The following is a 19,044-nucleotide window of genomic DNA, read 5'->3' as shown; positions in this document are numbered from 1 at the left end:
TGTATCATGCCATTGAGGCTCGGAAGCTAATGTGTTAGCGCAACATAACATACCCTATTCTGACCAATACAGGAAACTACTCAGGGGTTGTCGACTTTCTAACATGCCAAATAGGAGATTTTGAAAGGATACAAAATTCCTCACCACATTCCATCATTATGTCAAATAAATATTTTCACACACACCTCCCCACCACCAACAAATACAGAAAGAATGTTATTGCAGAACACAGAATTCTTCTTTAAACTCAATAAATGTAGGGTTTTTTCCCCCATAAAATCACTCACCAATTTTTAATTTTTTCATTTTGCTGGGTAAAAATACTTAATCATTAAATAGCACACCTTTCTTCCTTTTGATAATTAAGAACAATGATTCGGATATTTTAAAAATGGTACAAGAGGGTTATTGAACCAAAGCAATGAAAACAATCCCTGGCAATGCCCAGCTTTACCTGTCTTTTGGTGAGATCCAGATTCTCTGCTATCTTGTATCTCCTCAGTCTAGTCACATAGTTGTGATGGGCAAATTCTGCGTCTAGTCCTTGGATTTGCTCTTGGTAAATGCTGTCCTTTCCTTCCTGGGTTTGCTGTGGACTTCAGACTTGTAATTTCCTTCTTGGGATCTGAAAAAAATTAGTACCAACTCATTCATTCAAATATATGTAATCATGTGATTTACTGTATTCATCATGGCTGAGTTACTGCTTTCCCAAGTGCTGTGCTAGTCTTGGGACAAATGGAGAGCAGAAGCAGTAAAATACTCTCACTTCCATCATGCGCAACACATTCCTTGGTTTTCCAATCTGCCTTCAAACAACTGATGACCTAATTGGAGATGTGTCAAATTTTCTCCTTACAAAACATGAACTGTATATAACCACTCATCATACGATATTATAATAAGATGGACAAAATCCTCTCTAGAAGACAATTTTAGATATGAAATTAGTAAGTTCTTAACATGCAGGCTTGAGGTCTAAGTATGAACAGAATGATTCTCCATTTTTAAGCATTATTTATTTATTTGAAAGGCAGAGCAAGTGATAAAGTGAGAGGGAGAGACAAACAGAGAGAGAGATCCTCCACCCACTGGTTCACTCCCCAAATGACCACAAAGGTCTTGAGCTGGGTCAACCAAAGCCAAGAGCCAGGAACTCCATCTGCATTCTTCTTCTGCTTTCCCAATAGAATTAGCAGGGAGCTTGTTGGGAAGCAGAAGAGCCAAGAACTTGGGTCCCTGCTGCCATGTGGGAGACCCAGATGGAGATCGGGCTTGTTGATTCAGCCTGGCTCAGCCCTGGCCATTGTGGCCATTCAAGGATTGAACCTGTGGATGGAAGATCCTTTTTCTAGTTTCTCTCCCTCTCTATAGAGTTCTGCCTTTCAAATAAATAAATCTTTGAAATTAAAAACAGAAGAATTAGAAAATACCTCTATTTAATTATGATACTAAGTATTGCTATGATAACTAAGACACACAAGCAGACTCTTGGTTACCCAAGAAGCCACATTCATCTGATGTTAAGAGCACAACTTCTGCCACTCACCTGCTTATTCAACCCTACTTCCTTCATTTCCTGACCTTTAACCCAGAATTCATGTGAAGATCATTAAATTAAGTAAATAATTTAGATAAATGCCCGCATATTGTAGGGATTCAATGATTAATTGTAAACTCTAACCTTTAAGAGAGGACTGTAGCCTAAGGCCTTAGTATTTGGAAATAATACATTTAATACAATGAAGAATTAGAAAACTTTTTAAAAAATAGGAAAAGTTTGTTCTTAAAATGGAGCTAAGTCTAAAATGTAAAAGTTTAGAATTCACACAATGGGGCCGGCGCCACGGCTCACTAGGCTAATCCTCCACCTTGCAGCACCAGCACACCGGGTTCTAGTCCCAGTCGGGGCGCCGGATTCTGTCCCGGTAGCCCTTCTTCCAGGCCAGCTCTCTGCTATGGCCCAGGAGTGCAGTGGAGGATGGCCCAAGTGCTTGGGCCCTGCACCCCATGGGAGACCAGGAGAAGTACCTGGCTCCTGCCATTGGATCAGTGTGGTGCATCGGCCACAGCGTGCCAGCCATGGTGGCCATTGGAGGGTGAACCAACAGCAAAGGAAGACCTTTCTCTCTGTCTCTCTCTCTCTCACTGTCCACTCTGCCTGTCAAAAGAAAAAAAAAAGAATTCACACAATGGATAAGTGCGTTCTAATTCACAGTGAAAAATAGCTGAGCTCCTACAAGGAGCTGTATGTTATTTTCTGCCAGCCCACAATGAAACAGAAGGTGTAGCTATGATTTCCAAGGCCCAGTGGCATCCAGAGATGAATTTATTTCCCTCGGAAAGGTTTTTTTGGAATGTTTGATGAAATATAACTAATCCTAGTCTGCCCAATTAACTAGAATCAGATAGTATAATTGTTTGTGTGTGACTAAGTATGAGTGAGTGTGTGTATGGGTGAGTGTGTGTATGAGTGAGTGTGTATGTGTGACTGTGAGAGTATACATGTGATATATGTGTGACTGTGTAAGTATGGGTGAGCATGTATGAGTGTGTGCGTGAGGGTGTGTGTGTGTAAGTGTGTAAGTATGAGTGACTGTGTATATGAGTGTGTATGAGTGTGAGAGTATGTGTGTCAGGATGTGTGTGTGTGTGTGTGTGTGTTTCTTCTCCTTTAAAGAGTCCCAGTAAACAGATAAAGAATCACATCATGCCTAACTGTTAGAACATACAAAATACTAAAACTTGTACTCTTAAATGATTTTAATCAAGACAAAATTTACTAAAAACATTCCTTAGCCCATTCTTTAAAATATTATGCCTTTATTATTTACTAGGATGTATAATTTTCTTCATTTGGAGGGTTTGAGAAGCAAATAGCTCAGGTATTTTTTATTTCTGGATGATTAAAAGTCAATAATCTACCTATTTATTTCACTTGCCTTCACAGTAGAAACTGTAAATTATAAAAATAAACAATACATAAAAGTAATGATATAAAAATAATCTTAAAATCTGAGACAACCTGAGTTTCCAGCTCATGTATTATACAGCAGTTTGCTTGCATCTGCTGCTGGAAAGAAATGTCTTGTGATCATTCCCTACTGCAGTCGCACTGGCAAGAAAGATCATAGTCTTTGGGTGAATCTTCTGCAACACATTTCTGACTGCTTTTCTAAAAGGACTTCCCCAATATGAGAAGTCAAAAATCATAGAAGTTCCATTTGTAGGACACTGCTTAAATACCCTTCACAGATAGAATTCTGTTCACATTGACTAAGTAGTACTTGCTTTCCAAAAAAGTAAAATCAGCCAAAGAGAAAATCAGTGCTCTGCAATAAAGTCAACTTGTTGTACAACATAATGATTTCCTCAAATAACAGGGAAGCTCTGATGTAAACATGTTTGAGCAAAATAACATGCAAATGACAAAGAAAGGCTTCCTCTTCCCAAACTGTGTAAATCATATCTCCATTGTCTTCTTCATCATTATTACCATTACTTTATATAGGGAGAGGCTGTGTGCAGGAGGGAGGAGAGAGAGAGAAAAGAAAACATTAAGTGACATTTACTTAGAAAACATACTGAGGCCAGCGCCGCGGCTCACTAGGCTAATCCTCTGCCTGCGGTTCTGGCACCCCAGGTTCTAGTCCCAGTTGGGGTGCCGGATTCTGTCCTGGTTGCTCCTCTTCCAGTCCAGCTCTCTGCTGTGGCCCGGGAAGGCAGTGGAGGATGGCCCAAGTCCTTGGGCCCTGTACCCACATGGGAAACTAGGAGGAAGTACCTGGCTCCTGGCTTTAGATAGGTGCAGTGTGCCGGCCATAGCAGCTATCTAGGTGGTGAACCAATGGAAAGAAGACCTTTCTCTCTCTCTCTCTTTCTCTCTAACTCTGCCTATCAAAAGAAAACATACTGAATGTGAGATCCTATGAGAGGAATGAAATGAACATCAAAAAATTTCTGAGTGTAAAATGTGAAGAATTGCTGGCCTAGCCTGTGCAGAGTACACAAGCAAAGAAGGTTGGTAACAAGACTGGTGAAGGCAGAATGGATACAGTAGCAATGATTATGAATAACAGCAGAAGAGGCTTGCATGTGGTGCATAAATGCCTTTCTAGAAGAGGAAGAAGAAGGTGAGGACAGAGGCACTGATCCTAGTGCATTTCTTGAACAAAAGAGGCTATGAAAGGCAGTGAGTGTAGGATTGGCTTATGTGTGTGGAGAAGGGGGAATGGGGAATTGACTATCTTGCTGAAATAGGAAACTCAAAAATAAAGTATCTTTTAAATACCATTTGATACTATTGTCCCTTTTAGAAATGTGTACACATAGCGTATACCCTATGGTGAAAGTGTGATATGTGACGTATGTGACATGTGGCAATCATGAGTAGTTTGCTGTACAATGTACTATGAAATACACAGATTAATATGATATACTACCTATCCAGAAGTACCTTACAATCAAGTTTTGGATAGAAGTGACTTAAAATTAACCATAAATAATTATAAATAGTAGTCCTTGGGGTACTATCAAGCTATCATGTGTTAAGGGTTAATACTTTGGGATACATAACCTTTTTCTTTGCTAGACCAATTTATGGGAAATAGCAATGATAATACCACGAAGTGGGTATTTTGTTAAGCAGTTAAGAAGCTGCTTGGGACACCCACATTGCATATTGGAGGGCTTGAGTTCAAGACCTGGTGCTGCCTCCAATTTCAGCTTCTTCTGACTCCTATGCTGGGAGGCAGCCCCATGTGCTTGGGGCCCTGTCTCCTAAATGGGAGATGGAGTTTAAATTCCTAGCTTGAGGCTTTGGTTTGATCCAGCCATGGCTACTGTAGGCATTTGTAAGTGTATCAACAAATGGTAAGTCTCTCTCTTTCTCTTTACCTTTCAAATAAACAAATAAATAAAAATTTTAAAAAGGAATTTTAATTCTGCTATTATGTATGCATTTCAGAGACTAACCTAAATGTTATGTTAAGCAAATTTTCCTAGGAGAGTAGCTTTAACTGAAATCTGATATATTTTTTAAAAGCCAAATTTTAGATTAGATACAAAAAAATTTCTACACCTACTTCTAATTTCTCCCAAATGGCATATGAGTAAGTTTATGTGAATGTAAGTAAGTTTATGTGAATCTGAAGATTTCATCTTGCAGATAATCCAAGGGTACTGATTGTGTATTGGATCAAGGCACTCCATCCAAACCCATACTTTGATATTTTTTGATATGTCATATATCATGGCTCATAACTTTTGAAATGTTTAATAAGTTTTTAGAATTATATACTAGATAGAAGATAGCATTTCATTACACGGAGGGGGGAAATGAACTGGGATTGTACATTTTTCTTGTACTTAACATGTAAGCTGCCGCTCTCAAAAAGGGACATGATTTGTTCCTAAATGTTATTTATTTACCAGCATCCCTACCCTTGCATACACACAGCACACAGAAACACGAGTGAAGCACATCATTTGTTTCATATGGCAATAACTGTCAGAGTAGAAAATAAATCTTAGTAGCCGCACATGTTTTTAAAGTTTTGCACTGATTAACCAGAACTCTGGTTAAAATTAGTTTGTAATGGGCATATTTTTGCTTAAAACATTTACAGATTCAGAAAAGAAGAATGACTTGGGGAAAATAGCAGAAGGTTTGACACCTGAAGACTTGAGTTGAAAATCATTGCAATTTGCCACTTCCATGGTCTTCTAAGCCAATTCTCTTTTCAAGTTCAGATTCCTAATCTATAGAATCCATGCATGATTGTTGCAAACAGAAAATTGAGAGAATTTAAAGTACAGATGTGGGAGATAGAAAATAAGTTTAGTAATAATACTATTGATAATATCAAATAAAATGTACCATGAGTGAGATTTAATTAACTGAAAACAATTTTTAAGGATTTACCTTAGTTTTTTTGAAAGGTAGAGTGACACAGAGAGAGGGAAAGATAAGGAAAAAGACATCTTCCATCTGCTGATTCACTCAGGAAATGGTTCACTCCCCTCAGTGGTTGGGCCAGGCCAAAGCTAAGAGCCTGGAACTCCATCCAAGTTTCCCACGTGGGGAGGAGGCGGGACCCAAGGACTTGGACCATCTTCTGCTGTTTTCTAAGGCACATTAGCAGGGAGCTGGACTGGAAGAAGAGCAGCCATGACTCGAACTGGGGTTCAAATGGAATGCAGGCTTTGCAGGTGGCAGCCTAACCTGACGCACCAAAATGCTGGCCCCTCAACTGAAATTTTTACTGACACATTTACTGGTATTTTAATTCCACTTAAATCACTTCACTGTCACTTGACATGTAGCATTTAGTAAAATGCATCTTTCTTTTCTTAAAAAATGAAATTCATTTTATAAAGGAGGTGATGCTCTTTCTACTAATACATATTTTTAAAAATGTGGCTGTGCTCACAATTCCTTTGGCCCGTCAGTTAGGGTTAAGTATGCTTGCTTTTAATAAATAAAAGTGTTTTAGCAGGTCTGAGTGCTTTTATTTCTCTCATACTATCTTTTTATAGCTCTGTTACTAAAAACTCCTCAAACTGAAGCATAAGTCAGTTTTTAAACATAATGACATTGTCATCTACTTTCAAAGTAAGTCAAACTAAAAAAATGTTTATATATATTTTATGTATGTATGTGTGCAAATAATTCAGGGAAAATGAAATTAAAAGATAAGTTTCTGGGGTTGTGACACAGTCTCCTTCTGCAGCACCAGCATCCCAAAACACCAGTTCATGTCCCAGCTGCTCCACTTCCGAACAAGCTCTGTGGCCTGCGAAGGCAGCAGAAGATGGTCCAAGTGCTTGGGCCTCTGCACTTGCATGGGAGACCTGGAAGAAGCTCCTGGCTTCGGATCTGCCCATCTCCAGCCATTGCAGGCATTTGGGGAGTGAACCAGCAATGGAAGACCTCTCTCTCTGTCTGTAACTCTGCTTCTCAAGTAAATATATAAATATTTTAAGAAAGTAAAATTATAATCTGAAAAAGTACTTTTTCTATGTAATTTATTTTCAATAGCATTTATTTTAAATGCATGATAACTTCCTAATCTGAAGAAAGTAAGCCTACATTTGAAACTCACTATATTTAAAATATCTTTCTGAGCAGCCTTAGCTATAGAGAAATATGAAGAGAAATTTTGTTGTTAATCATTGTATACAAAATAAACTTGAATGTTTATAGTTGCTACCTAGTGTAATTTAAATATATTGATATAATCACCTCTACTTCTCAAATAAATGTTTTTAAAAAAAAGATAAGTTTATGTCAGTGTGAAGAACTTTTAAAACTATATACACTTTTTAAATAATATGCAATTTTCATGAACTTTAAAGATTTCCAACATGCATAGATCCAAATCTTTTGTACCCCAAAATAAAATTACACTTTAATTCCATTTTTCATGAACCTTTTGAAATCCTCTCAGATTTATAGTTTAAATATTTTAAATGTTTTAAATTGAATCATTTATCACAGATACATTTATTCAAATGTATGCAACTTTTTTGATGCATATATAAAAACACTTCTAGAATTTTGATCATCACTCACTAAAGAAATTTCAGAATCCTCTTTATTTAAAACTAATTTGTGTGGTGCAGAATGGGGAAATTGCTCTGACTTGTACAAGTGGCCACGTTCCATGGGACATGTTCCCTGCACACAGGGAATTTCAAAGCTGAAAGCTAAGATGACATCAAGCAGCTCTTAAACTTCTGGAAAATTTAACAACTGGCTACCTGAAGCCCCTATTAACCTGTTCCAGCACACTCAAGACTGCCACACTTTACTATTTCAAAAAAACAAAATCCTGGTGTTCAAAAGCTGTCATACAATGTTGGATAGTGAGAAAACGTTAAGAGAGAAGAAGATGAGTCTAAGAGGATAGGATTACTTCTTTCACAAGTGATGCTAATGATCAGACATTAGTATTTAGAGTAGTATTCTATTTTTTTACATTTTAAGCTTTTATTTAGTGTGAAAGATGCATAGGAGAGTGAGGGCTTTATTTATAGGAGAGAGAGAGATCTGCGTTCATACCAAGTACCAGGAACCAGCCACATGGAAGAGCATCCAGGCCAGGAAGCATAGGGCAGGTTGGCCCGAAGGCCATGTGCCCTGAAGGCACAGGGCTATAGCCAGCCCCCTACTGGCAAGAGGCCAGGGTGACAAAAAGGAATAAAAGGGGGGATAGACACACTGTGTCACAGATTTTTAATCCATTATCAAAGGGGAGTGGCTAATTAACCTGATTAGCCAGTGGGTGCTCAGATGTGGCCAGATAGGGGCATGAGGTCACACAGGGGTGTGGCAAAGGCATGGTCTTCCAGCTCACAAGCCTAATCAATTTTAACCTGTATGCCTGTCTACTTCATTTCCCCCTCAGAGACTTCATTCCTTAATCCTAAGGGAAGTTGATAGGTGTAGAATTATCTCTTCTGTAAATGCTTCCTGCTTATGGGGGCATAGTGCAGGCCCTGCCGATGGGTCTGGAATTCTCTGCATAGCCTATCTAACAAATTCGCTTTGTGAGCGGGAGCAGTCTTGGTCATTGCCAATGTCTGTGTCCCCTGCATGGTCAGTTACTCCCAGAAGTTGAGTTCTGAAACATATAAGTTTGCTGATTAGCATAAACAAAACTGGAACAAAACCAATTATATTTGGGGTGCCCCTTAAGATGAAAACAACATATTTTTCAGATTCCCAGATAGTGGGTAGTGATAGGTTACCCTTATGTAGATTATAACCCATTTAGCTTGAATATAGAGAAATATAATAGAAATAACTCATTAGGTAGCTTTGTTATCAATAACAGTTCCCAGAGATAATGAAGAAATGCAGGTACAGCATTTTTGCCTTAAGGTACAGCAGTCTTGATGTGACAAAGGCAAAACTTTACTTATCCTTATTGCTTTGAAGAGGTACTAAGGTCTCTGATTGGCTTACAGGAATAATCAGGCATGTCTTTCACATTCACCTGTGAATATGTAAGAGGCAGAAGTTTAATCTTAATTTAACGGAGGTGGTCATGCTCAATATCACCTGGTAAGGTCCCTTTCACTTAAGCTGAAACTGATCTGAAGAGAATCTTCTTATGAATGGTTTGCTCAGGAATTGTTAATGTTGGAGTTTTTGTTAAAAACTCCTTGATTCCTTGGAACAGCTTTTGTAGCTCCCATGCCCAGCACATTGTGTCTATGTCAGAGGCTTTTTAAGCAAACACAGCTTAGAATCCAAATCCTGGAATCCATAACAACTTTTGTTGCTATATTTTTCAGTACAGAGTCTGCATCAGGGCCTCTTTAAAGCTGTATACAAAAGCTTGGAATTCAAATCTTGGAATCCAAATTCCACAGAATTTTGTCATTCTCAGAAATCTCCTCAGCTGCCTTTAAATAGCTGACCCTATGTTAAAACATATGAGACAGAAATTTCACAGAGAGACTTATATCCAAGATTTTACATTTGAGGCACTTAATAAACTTTAAATAAATACCTAAGAATACAGGCAATGGAGCTTGACACTTAGCCACAGCTAGAACTTATGATGAATAATATCACACAATAGCACAAAGTAAATCTTTGGAATTAATTTTTACCATTAATGTTAATACTGTAGCTCTTTTGAGAACAGAGGTCCTACATGGGAAGTTAGTACACAGTGACTCCTGTTGTTAATTTAACAACTAACACTCTTATGTGTGACATCAGTGATCACCCGAGGCTCTTGACATAAGCTGCCTAGGCCATGGAAGCCTTTTGAGTTCCACAAACTCCATCAGTATTCAGACAAGGCCATAAGCAAAGTGGAAGTCCTCTCCTCCCTCGGGAGAAAAGTACATTCTACTTTGATGACCTCTCCTTTCCACTGGGGTCTCATCCAGGGAGGTTCTCCACATAGGGACACTTTTTCCACGAGTGCCCTGGATTTCCATGCCTGAAATGCTCTTGTGGGCTTTCTAGCCAGACCAGAATGCCTTCAGGGGCGATTTTGAGGTCACTGAGTGCTACTTAAGGAGATTGCCACTCTGTGAGTCTGCTGTAAGGACTCCCTCCCATATTGGAGCATTCACTCCTCTTTAATTTTATTTACTATTAGCAGTTAATACGTAATCCTATAGACAGGATCACTTTAAAACTTAAGATGTTAACATTACCATCTAGCCCAAGGGGATTTGCGATCCCATATCAAGTTTTAAACTGTACCCTTAGAAGTAAGTCTGTAGGAATGTATGCAGAGCTATACAGCTTTACAGTCTCTGTAGGACCTGAGAAAATAAAAACAGACACAGGTCTTCATGAGCTTAATTATTCTTAGCATTTTACATGGATACATTGCATTAGCTATAATTTCTTAATCCCATCTAGTCGAAGGGCCTCCCAATTATTAAGTGTGGATCTGTCATGGAGTCTCCAAAGGAACAGATGTAGAACTATCCATAGCTAAATCACCTTGTGGGGCCAGTGCTGTGGCGCACTAGGCTAATCCTCTGCCTGCAGAGCCAGCATCCCATATGGACACCGGGTTCTAGTCCTGGTTGCTCCTCTTCCCGTCCAGCTCTCTGCTGTGGCCCAGAAAAAGCAGTGGAGGATGGCCCGGGTGCTTGGGCCCTTGCACTGCATGGGAGACCAGGAGGAGGCACCTGACTCCTGGCTTTGGATCAGCGTAGCTCCAGCTGTTGTGGCCATTTGGGAGGTGATCCATTGGATGGAAGACCATTCTGTCTGTCTCTCTCTCTCACTGTTTGTAACTCTACCTGTCAAATAAATAAATAAATTCTTTTAAAATCACCTTGTAACCTGGGGAGACAGGAGGTAAATAGGGCTAAGCTTTGGCCCAGTTATATCTCTGATCATCTACCTTAACACTTAATCTGACATCTCAGAGCTACTATACCTATTATAGAGCTTAATGTATAAAATCACACTCAGAGAGAAAAATAAGGAAATAACATTGTAAAATCTCATTCAGAGGTGAAAATAACAAACTAACATAATAAAATCCAGCTCAGAGGTGAAAGTAACAAGCTACCATAATAAAACTTGATTTAATATACATTGCTCCATTAATCAGGCATGTAGCATGTGGTTGGTCATGGGGGCCACCACCTTGGGGCGGAGTCTGTTGCCCATCTTACTATGAGGGTGGAAGTTCCCATGGTGGGTCACCATCTTGGGGCGTAAGTCCCACCCTCCACGTAGAGTGGTATTCTAAAGTTCAACTGTAATGCTCAGAACATTTTTCTGATTCATTATTTGTACTTCTTGCTGTGTTGATCTGACAAAGAATCCATTGAAATATATAAATTGCTCTGCTGCAGCCATGGTGTACAAAGAAAATCCTCAGCACTGTTGTAATAGTGAAATATATTTCTTTTCAATCATATGTAACACAAATGTACATGCATTAACAATTGCTACTCATAGATTATTGGGATATCCAGCAATGATCACCACATCCAAATGTTTTGTTCTTCAAATTAAATAATAGATATGTCCATCCCAAAGCACAGAAAAAATTATAGCACAAAGAGCTTCCCTTTGTGATCTCAATATTAGAAAGCAAAAGTAGAGAAATGGTTTCACACCAGTGGGAAGAAACTACACATTTCTCCTGATTGTAAGAACATGTTTCTTTCAGGATAGATATTGGAATCATTTATAATAATTCTACACTGGTGTTACTTGAGGGATTGGCAACTCAGCTTTGGAAGTAATAGAGAATCCAAATTGGCATGTTCCCCAACCTTTCCCAGAAAAAACGGTCTCCTCCCTGTTCCTCTAGGGGCCTGGAACTCTCCCTAGTTGACCTTACATTTTTGAATATGTTTTTTTGTTTGCCTTCTCACTTCCACAATACCATTTTATGACACTCATATCCATTGTTATGGCACATTTGACTGCATTTTAATTGCGTGTCTACAACTTACTGATCTAACATCTCAGTATCTCTGAGTCCATCTGTCTTCTGATAACTGCCCACATTCGATATTGATACATTGTCCTCAATTAAGAATGGCTTTAAGATGCATATTTGTCTTCAAATCCATGCTTGCATTTTCTTCTAAAAAACAGCTGGTTGATGCAAGTGTTTATTTTTAAAAAGTTCTTTTGTAAAATCATGCTCTTTATGTTTCACTTTTAAAGATGCTTCATTTTTTTATCATATTTAGTTTCTCTTGGTGTTGGAGTTCTCATAATCTCTTGTTCTGTTGAGAAGGTCCCTCCTTCAGCAGCTGAAGATTAAGAAGGTTGGTCCTTATGTCTAGACCAACAGGACACTTTAGTGGAAGGAAGGGTTCTGCACTTGCATTATCCCATACATTAGCCACACACAGATATGGTGTGCATGGAATGTGGTTCATTGAATCAATGGATTGCATTTTTAAGTTTACCTAATGAAAATTTAAAAAGCCTTAAGTGGCTATCAGTTCCCTTACTACACAGCATGAAAGAGTATTATAATGGAATAGGCAGGAATGTTTGTGTCCCATGTGGATTGAGCACCTGGTTTGCAGTCACTGTTGCAGTCCTGGCTTCACTTCCAATTCCAGCTTCCTGCTAATGTATTGGGAGCAGCAGGTAATGAATGAAAAACTTAAGTCAGGGCCACCCACACAGGAGACCTGGATGGAGTTCCAGGCTTCTGGCTTTGCCCTGGCCCAACCCCAGCTGTGGCAGCCATTTGCAGAATGAATCAGCAAATAAGAGATCGCTTTCTGTCTGTGTCTGTCTCTCTGTTCCTCTGACTTTCAAATAAATAAAATAAAACAAATATTTTTATAAAAGGGAGTATTACAATTATCACTGATAACCACAGATACAAGCCGTGCATTGTAGTAAATCTGTAATGCCTTGTTGGGCAGACATGTCTGAAAAGAATGACATCCAGAGGACAAGTGCCTGTGTCTTAGGACTTCTCGTTGAGAAAAGAGACTCTTCTTGTCTTGGAATTCTCAACCCTGATGGTGTGTAAGAATCACCTGGGGACTTTTTGTAGGCTGACAGTGTCCCGATGAAATGATGAGACACTTGGGACTTGCACCAAATTACTGGGAAAAATGAGAACAGAGACTAGGATGGCAGAAATGAGCTGTCATTTGTCACGTGCTGAGGAACACTGAACAGAACGTGCACATGTCCCATACCCCATTCTCCCATTTCATGCTATGATTTCCATGGATTGTCAAATTTAACACATGGTAGCTCCACTCTAGATGAACTTAATTGTAATCCAAGAGGCTTCTGTATCTTTGGAAAAGGCTTGTATTACTCCAGTGCTCACAAAATTTGAGAATCACTGGTTTATGAAGAAGTCCTGATGCACAGAGAATATGAACTATCTTTCCTTAAGAACCAAAGAGATCAGGAAAAAGGAATCAATAGCAAAGTCATGGAAAACAATATTTATTAAAAAAAAAAAAAACCACTCCTCAAGGAGCAGGCTTTGTGGCATGGCTGGCTAAGCCACTGCTGGTGACATTGGCATCCCATATCAGAGTGCAGGTTTGAGTCCCAACTGCTCTGCTTCTAATCCAGCTTCCTGTTAATGCACCTGATGGTCCAAGTACCTGGGCTCCTGCTACCCATGTGGCAGACTAGAAAGGAATTCCTGGCTCCTGGTTGCTGGCTTCTGCCTGGCCCAGCCCTGGCTGCTTTGGGTATTTGGGAAGTGAGACAGTACATGGAAAACCTCTCTGTCTTTCTTTCCCTCTCTGTCACTCTGCCTTTCAAATTAGTAGATACATAATCTTTTTATAAAAAGAAATAAAAAGACTGACCAAAATGCATTGCCATGTGCATTATGTTAACTCCCTTAAAGAAAATAATGGTAACTGTGTTGCACAAGTAGACTTACTGCCAACTTTCCTTTCTAGGTGGTTTATGGAACCTATCTCAGAAGATCCCATGGGAAGATTACTGATGGTCTGCCCACCCTCCCTTTCCTTGTATTTTATTCACTGGCCAGGCCACCCATGTGGTCATCAGTGTCCCAGATCCATGGCCCCTAATCCTGTAGCACTGTTTGACAAGGGTTAACAATAATCCTCTGCAAAGTGGATCATACAGACACAGACATCCTGGACTGAAGCAGCATCATTCTATCAAGGTCCTCATAAAAGGGATTTTTAATCTATTTTTTAAAGCCAGTGAATTTTAAAAATTTGAAAGCAGTTTATTTTTATTTAACTCACCAATGTTTGTGCCACTATCAAATAGTACAACGCAGCTTGCTTAATAGTCCTTATTTTTCCCAAATGTCCAATAATTTCAAGTTTTATTTAGTACTTGGCATTTTAAAAAAGATGAGCTGACTATATATAATGTTCAACAATGCATAAATGTATAAAACGCATAAAGCTCAACAATGCATAACTCTGCAGAGATGGCTATAGCATCTCATGTCTCATCTAAAAGTAATGCCACAGGATATTCATACATATTGGTTAATAGGAAATTGGATTTCATAGTTACCAGATTATTAAAAGTATAGACACCATATATTTTAAAATAAACATTTTTAGCTTGGTTATGATAAACTTTTTAATAAATGTGCATTTATTTTTGTCCAGACTTAATAAAAAATGGTAAATATATAACATATAACCAAAGGTATTAGATGTTAGAAAGCATCCATTGATATCAACCATACACAAACACAAACAATGAGACTTTAGTGACGACTGTTCATCTACTTTTCCTGTGGGTTGACCAAACATTTTCCAGGTTCACCCTACTACTAAAAACATGGATCTAGGAGCCTCAGAAAATCTCAACCATGGAGGATTCATTCATCTTCAGAGCAGCAGTTTCTATACCAGAAGTAAGATTTGCCAAACAAACAGGATTTACCTGACTCTATGCAAGTAATAGTCTTTCCTACCAGCGGAAAATGTGATGAGTGATTAGGGGGTATGCATCTGACAAGGTGTCATGCAGATTTTAATAAAAACAAGGCATGCAGATTGGCAAAAAGATGACTTGATCAGCATAGCCCTGACTGCTAATGGACAACTTAATACATTATCCCTCATAGTATTTTTTTTTGTCTGTTCTACTTAATATGACTGGTTTAATTCTGTAATTATCACACAGTTATTCTTAAGTGTTGAAAATTAACTGAAATGTGATCCCTGTTAAACATAAAAGTGGGAATAAGAGAGGGAAGAGATGTATAATTTGGGGCATGCTCGGGCTGACTTGCCCCAATTGGTAGAGTTGGAAACATACTAGGGGATTCCAATTCAATCCCATCAAGGTGGCATGTGCCAATGCCATCTCACTATTCCAAGTGATCAATTTCAGTTCACAATTGATCATAATGAAAGGACTAAGAGTCAAAGGGAGCACATAAACAAGTCTAGTATCTGCTAACACTAACCGATAGAATAAATAAAGGGGAGAGTGATCCAACATGGGAAGTGAGATACTCAGCAGACTCATAGAATGGCGGATGTCCTAAATAGCACTCTGGCCTCAGAATCAGCCCTAAAGGCACTCGGATCTGGCTGAAAAGCCCATGAGAGTATTTCAGGCATGGAAAGCCAAGACACTCTGGCAAAAAGATCTCTGTGAGTGAGATCCCAGTGGAAAGAACAGGTCTTCAAAGAGGGAGGTGCCTTTCTCTGAAGGGAGGAGAGAACCTCCACTTTGACTATGACCTTGTCTAAACAAGATAAGAGTCGGAGAACTCAAGGGGCTTCCATAGCCTTGGAAACTCATGACTGGTGCATAGGGAGATTACTGATGCCATAAACAGGAGTGTCAATTTGTAAAGTCAACAACAGGAGTCACTGTGCACTTACTCCTCATGTAGGATCTCTGTCCTTAATGTGCTGTACACTGAGGCTTAATGCTATAACGAGTACTCAAACAGTATATTTCACTTTGTGTTTCTATGGGGCGCAAACGATTGAAATCTTTACTTAATGTACACTAAACTGATCTTCTGTTAAAAAAAAAAAAAAAAAGAAACTATCAATTCCCAACTTGACTCTCACTGGGATTAAACATGACAATAGGTCTGATCTGATTTCATCATCATTTAAAAAAAAAATCATCTATTATTTTTCACTTTATGTTTCTGTGTGGGAACAAACTGTTGAAATCCTTACTTAGGGTATACTAAGCTGATCTTCTGTATACTAAGATAATCGAAAATGAATCTTGATGTGAATGGAAGGGGAGAGGGAGTGGGAAAGGGGAGGGTGGTGGGTGGGAGGGACGGTATGGGGGGGAAAGCCATTGTAACCCATGAGACGTACTTTGGAAATTTATATTCATTAAATAAAAGATAAAAAAAAAATAAAGAATTCATAGAAAAAAAAAAAAAGATACTGCAGTCTGTGGGTTAAAAATAAATGAATATCTGATAAGCAACAAGAGCTAAACACACACACACAGAGCATGTAAAACTAGTGAAATCTGGGTAATGCTGATGGATTGTATCAAAATGAATTTTCTGGTTGTGCTATTATATTGCAATTATTCAAGTTACTGCTGTTGGGGGAAGCTAGGTAAAGGATTTATAGGATACCTCTACATTATTTCTTTAAATACTGCACGTGAATTTACACTTGTTCAAAATGGAGTTTTAGTAGTGAAGTGCTAAGCAGAAACAAGTCTATTGGACAAAGATTTATTAAAACCAAACAAAATCAATTATCAGTGCAAAAGTAATCAACTATTCAATAAAGGCTTTAATGATTGGGTTAAGAAATTCTAGATGAAAGCCTATGAATAGATACTCCAAAATTCTTATCAAAGGAAATCAGATAGTGAATACAGTATTGCAATTCACTAGGGGTTCTTGGCTAAATGATGGATGCAGAACACCTTCTGGAAAATTTCCTGAATGAATCCTTCACAGTGAGTTCTAGGTACTCACATCATGAAGTAACAGAACACTGTCTTGAATGCTAATGATGTATAATCGTGCTCTAAAGAATAATTTTGCCAGAAAAACACTGCACTCAATAAAACAAGATTACACTCAAGAGCCAGTCCAAGCAAAGTTACGTAGTGTGTCAGCGATGGATATCAGGCACTTTGTGTGTCATATGCATCAAACGTTATGATTAAACATTTGTATAACAAGTGTGGAATAGCTTCAGGTTAATGCAGAATTCTAAGAAGAGAAATGATTGAGTCAATATATTACTGTGTGGTATAGTAAAGAAATCCTACAAGATCCCACTAGGGAAGAATAAAAACAGATAAAAATGCTCAGAGGACAGTTAACTTAGGAGTTCTGTGGGGAGGGGAATACATTAAATTCCAGAGACACAAAGTGGCAATAGGAATAAAATAAAGGATGATGTCAAATAGGATGAATTTGGTCCATGCTGAGTAGAATAAAACCATGGCACTGAGGACCAAATGTAAGTATAGATGAGAAGGAGAAGTCATCAATGGAGATCATTAATGTGAAGACATTTGGAAAGCAAATTAAAATTAGTTACGTAAAGCAGGGATTTTTATGTGTGTGTTTGAGATTAGAGTCATGATTGACAAAAAAAATGTGGAAAAATCAACCCTATTTTCCACACTTGATTTTGTGTTGAGAGTCTTGAAAACACAAGGATCTGGGATAACCATGAGAGGTCAGAGTTAGGGTCTTTGTGGAGTTCAGTGATTATTGGAGGAGGAAGGAACAGGTGGGTCTGGTGTGCACAGGTGATGGGAAGATGATGTGGACCGGAGAAGGGGAGAAAGAAGGAAAGCATGTCTGCTTAGTGCAAACAAAATGGTCAATCATGGATATTTTTGAGCAGCTGCTGGACAAGATGACCGTTCAATTTAAGAAACCAGCAGTTACTCTGGCCTCAGAATCAGCCCTAAAGGCTTTCTGATCTGGCTGAAAAGCCCATGAGAGTATTGCAGGCATGGAAAGCCAAGACACTCTGGCAAAAAAAAAAATAATAATTAAATTAAAAAAAAAACCTAAATGAAAGATCTCTGTGAGTGAGATCCCAGTGGAAAGAACAGGTCTTCAAAGAAGGAGGTACCTTTCTCTGAAGGGAGGAGAGAACCTCCACTTTGACTATGACCTTGTCTAAATAAGATAAGAGTCGGAGAACTCAAGGGGCTTCCATAGCCTTGGAAACTCATGACTGGAGCATAGGGAGATTACTGATGCCATAAACAGGAGTGTCAATTTGTAAAGTCAACAACAGGAGTCACTGTGCACTTACTCCTCATGTAGGATCTCTGTCCTTAATGTGCTGTACATTGAGACTTAATGCTATAACGAGTACTCAAACAATATATTTCACTTTGTGTTTCTATGGGGGTGCAAAATGTTGAAATCTTTACTTAATGTATACTAAACTGATCTTCTGTAAAAAAAAAAAAATTATTGATTCCCAACTTGACTCTCACTGGGATTAAACATGACAATAGGTCTGATCTGATTTCATCATCATTTAAAAAATCATCTATTATTTTTCACTTTATGTTTCTGTGTGGGTGCAAACTGTTGAAATCTTTACTTAATGTATGCTAAACTGATCTTCTGTATATTAAGAGAATCAAAAATGAATCTTGATGTGAATGGAAGGAGAGAGGGAGTGGGAAAGGGGAGGGTTGTGGGTGGGAGGGACGGTATGGGGGGGGGAGCCATTGTAATCCATAAGCCGTACTTTGGAAATTTATATTCATTAAATAAAAGTTAAAAAAAAAAACAGCAGTTATCTAAGAATGAAGAGAGAAAGTTAAGCACTTGAGACAAGGAAGGGTTGCTTGGTATAATTGGAGCTATTTTATTTTATTACTTTATCTGGACACAAAGACAAAGAAAACCATAAGTAAAATTCAATTTCAAAAATTGCCTTAAAATAAAAAAAAATTTGAAGAGGAAATAGATTCTTCAATCCATCAATGGTTATCCAAAATATTATTCTATTTATGGAAAGTATCTCTAATTTATAATAGATCCCATGTGTACATGACCAGATATGACACATTAAAAGGCTATGAGGTGTCAAAAATATTCAGGCACTTTGTTAGCAGGAGCTATATCA

The 19,044-nt window shown here is 38.4% G+C and overlaps 1 protein-coding gene across 1 annotated transcript in view; it reads right to left on the bottom strand.

The window, feature by feature from the left end:
* Positions 1-290: 290 nt before the first annotated feature.
* The window catches only part of LOC127489769 (nuclear factor 1 C-type-like), a 43,314-nt gene continuing 24,560 nt past the window's right edge, over positions 291-19,044 (bottom strand). The window contains exon 3 of the mRNA XM_070064687.1: positions 291-625. Within this exon, the coding sequence (XP_069920788.1) occupies positions 599-625 (27 nt within the window). The 3' untranslated portion in view covers positions 291-598. The remainder of the gene's footprint in view (positions 626-19,044) is intronic.

The sequence above is a fragment of the Oryctolagus cuniculus genome, chromosome 19, assembly GCF_964237555.1.
Source record: "Oryctolagus cuniculus chromosome 19, mOryCun1.1, whole genome shotgun sequence".
Taxonomy (NCBI): Eukaryota; Metazoa; Chordata; class Mammalia; order Lagomorpha; family Leporidae; genus Oryctolagus; species Oryctolagus cuniculus.
Note: the sequence above shows the minus strand (reverse complement) of the source record. Positions and strands in the feature narration are given on the sequence as shown.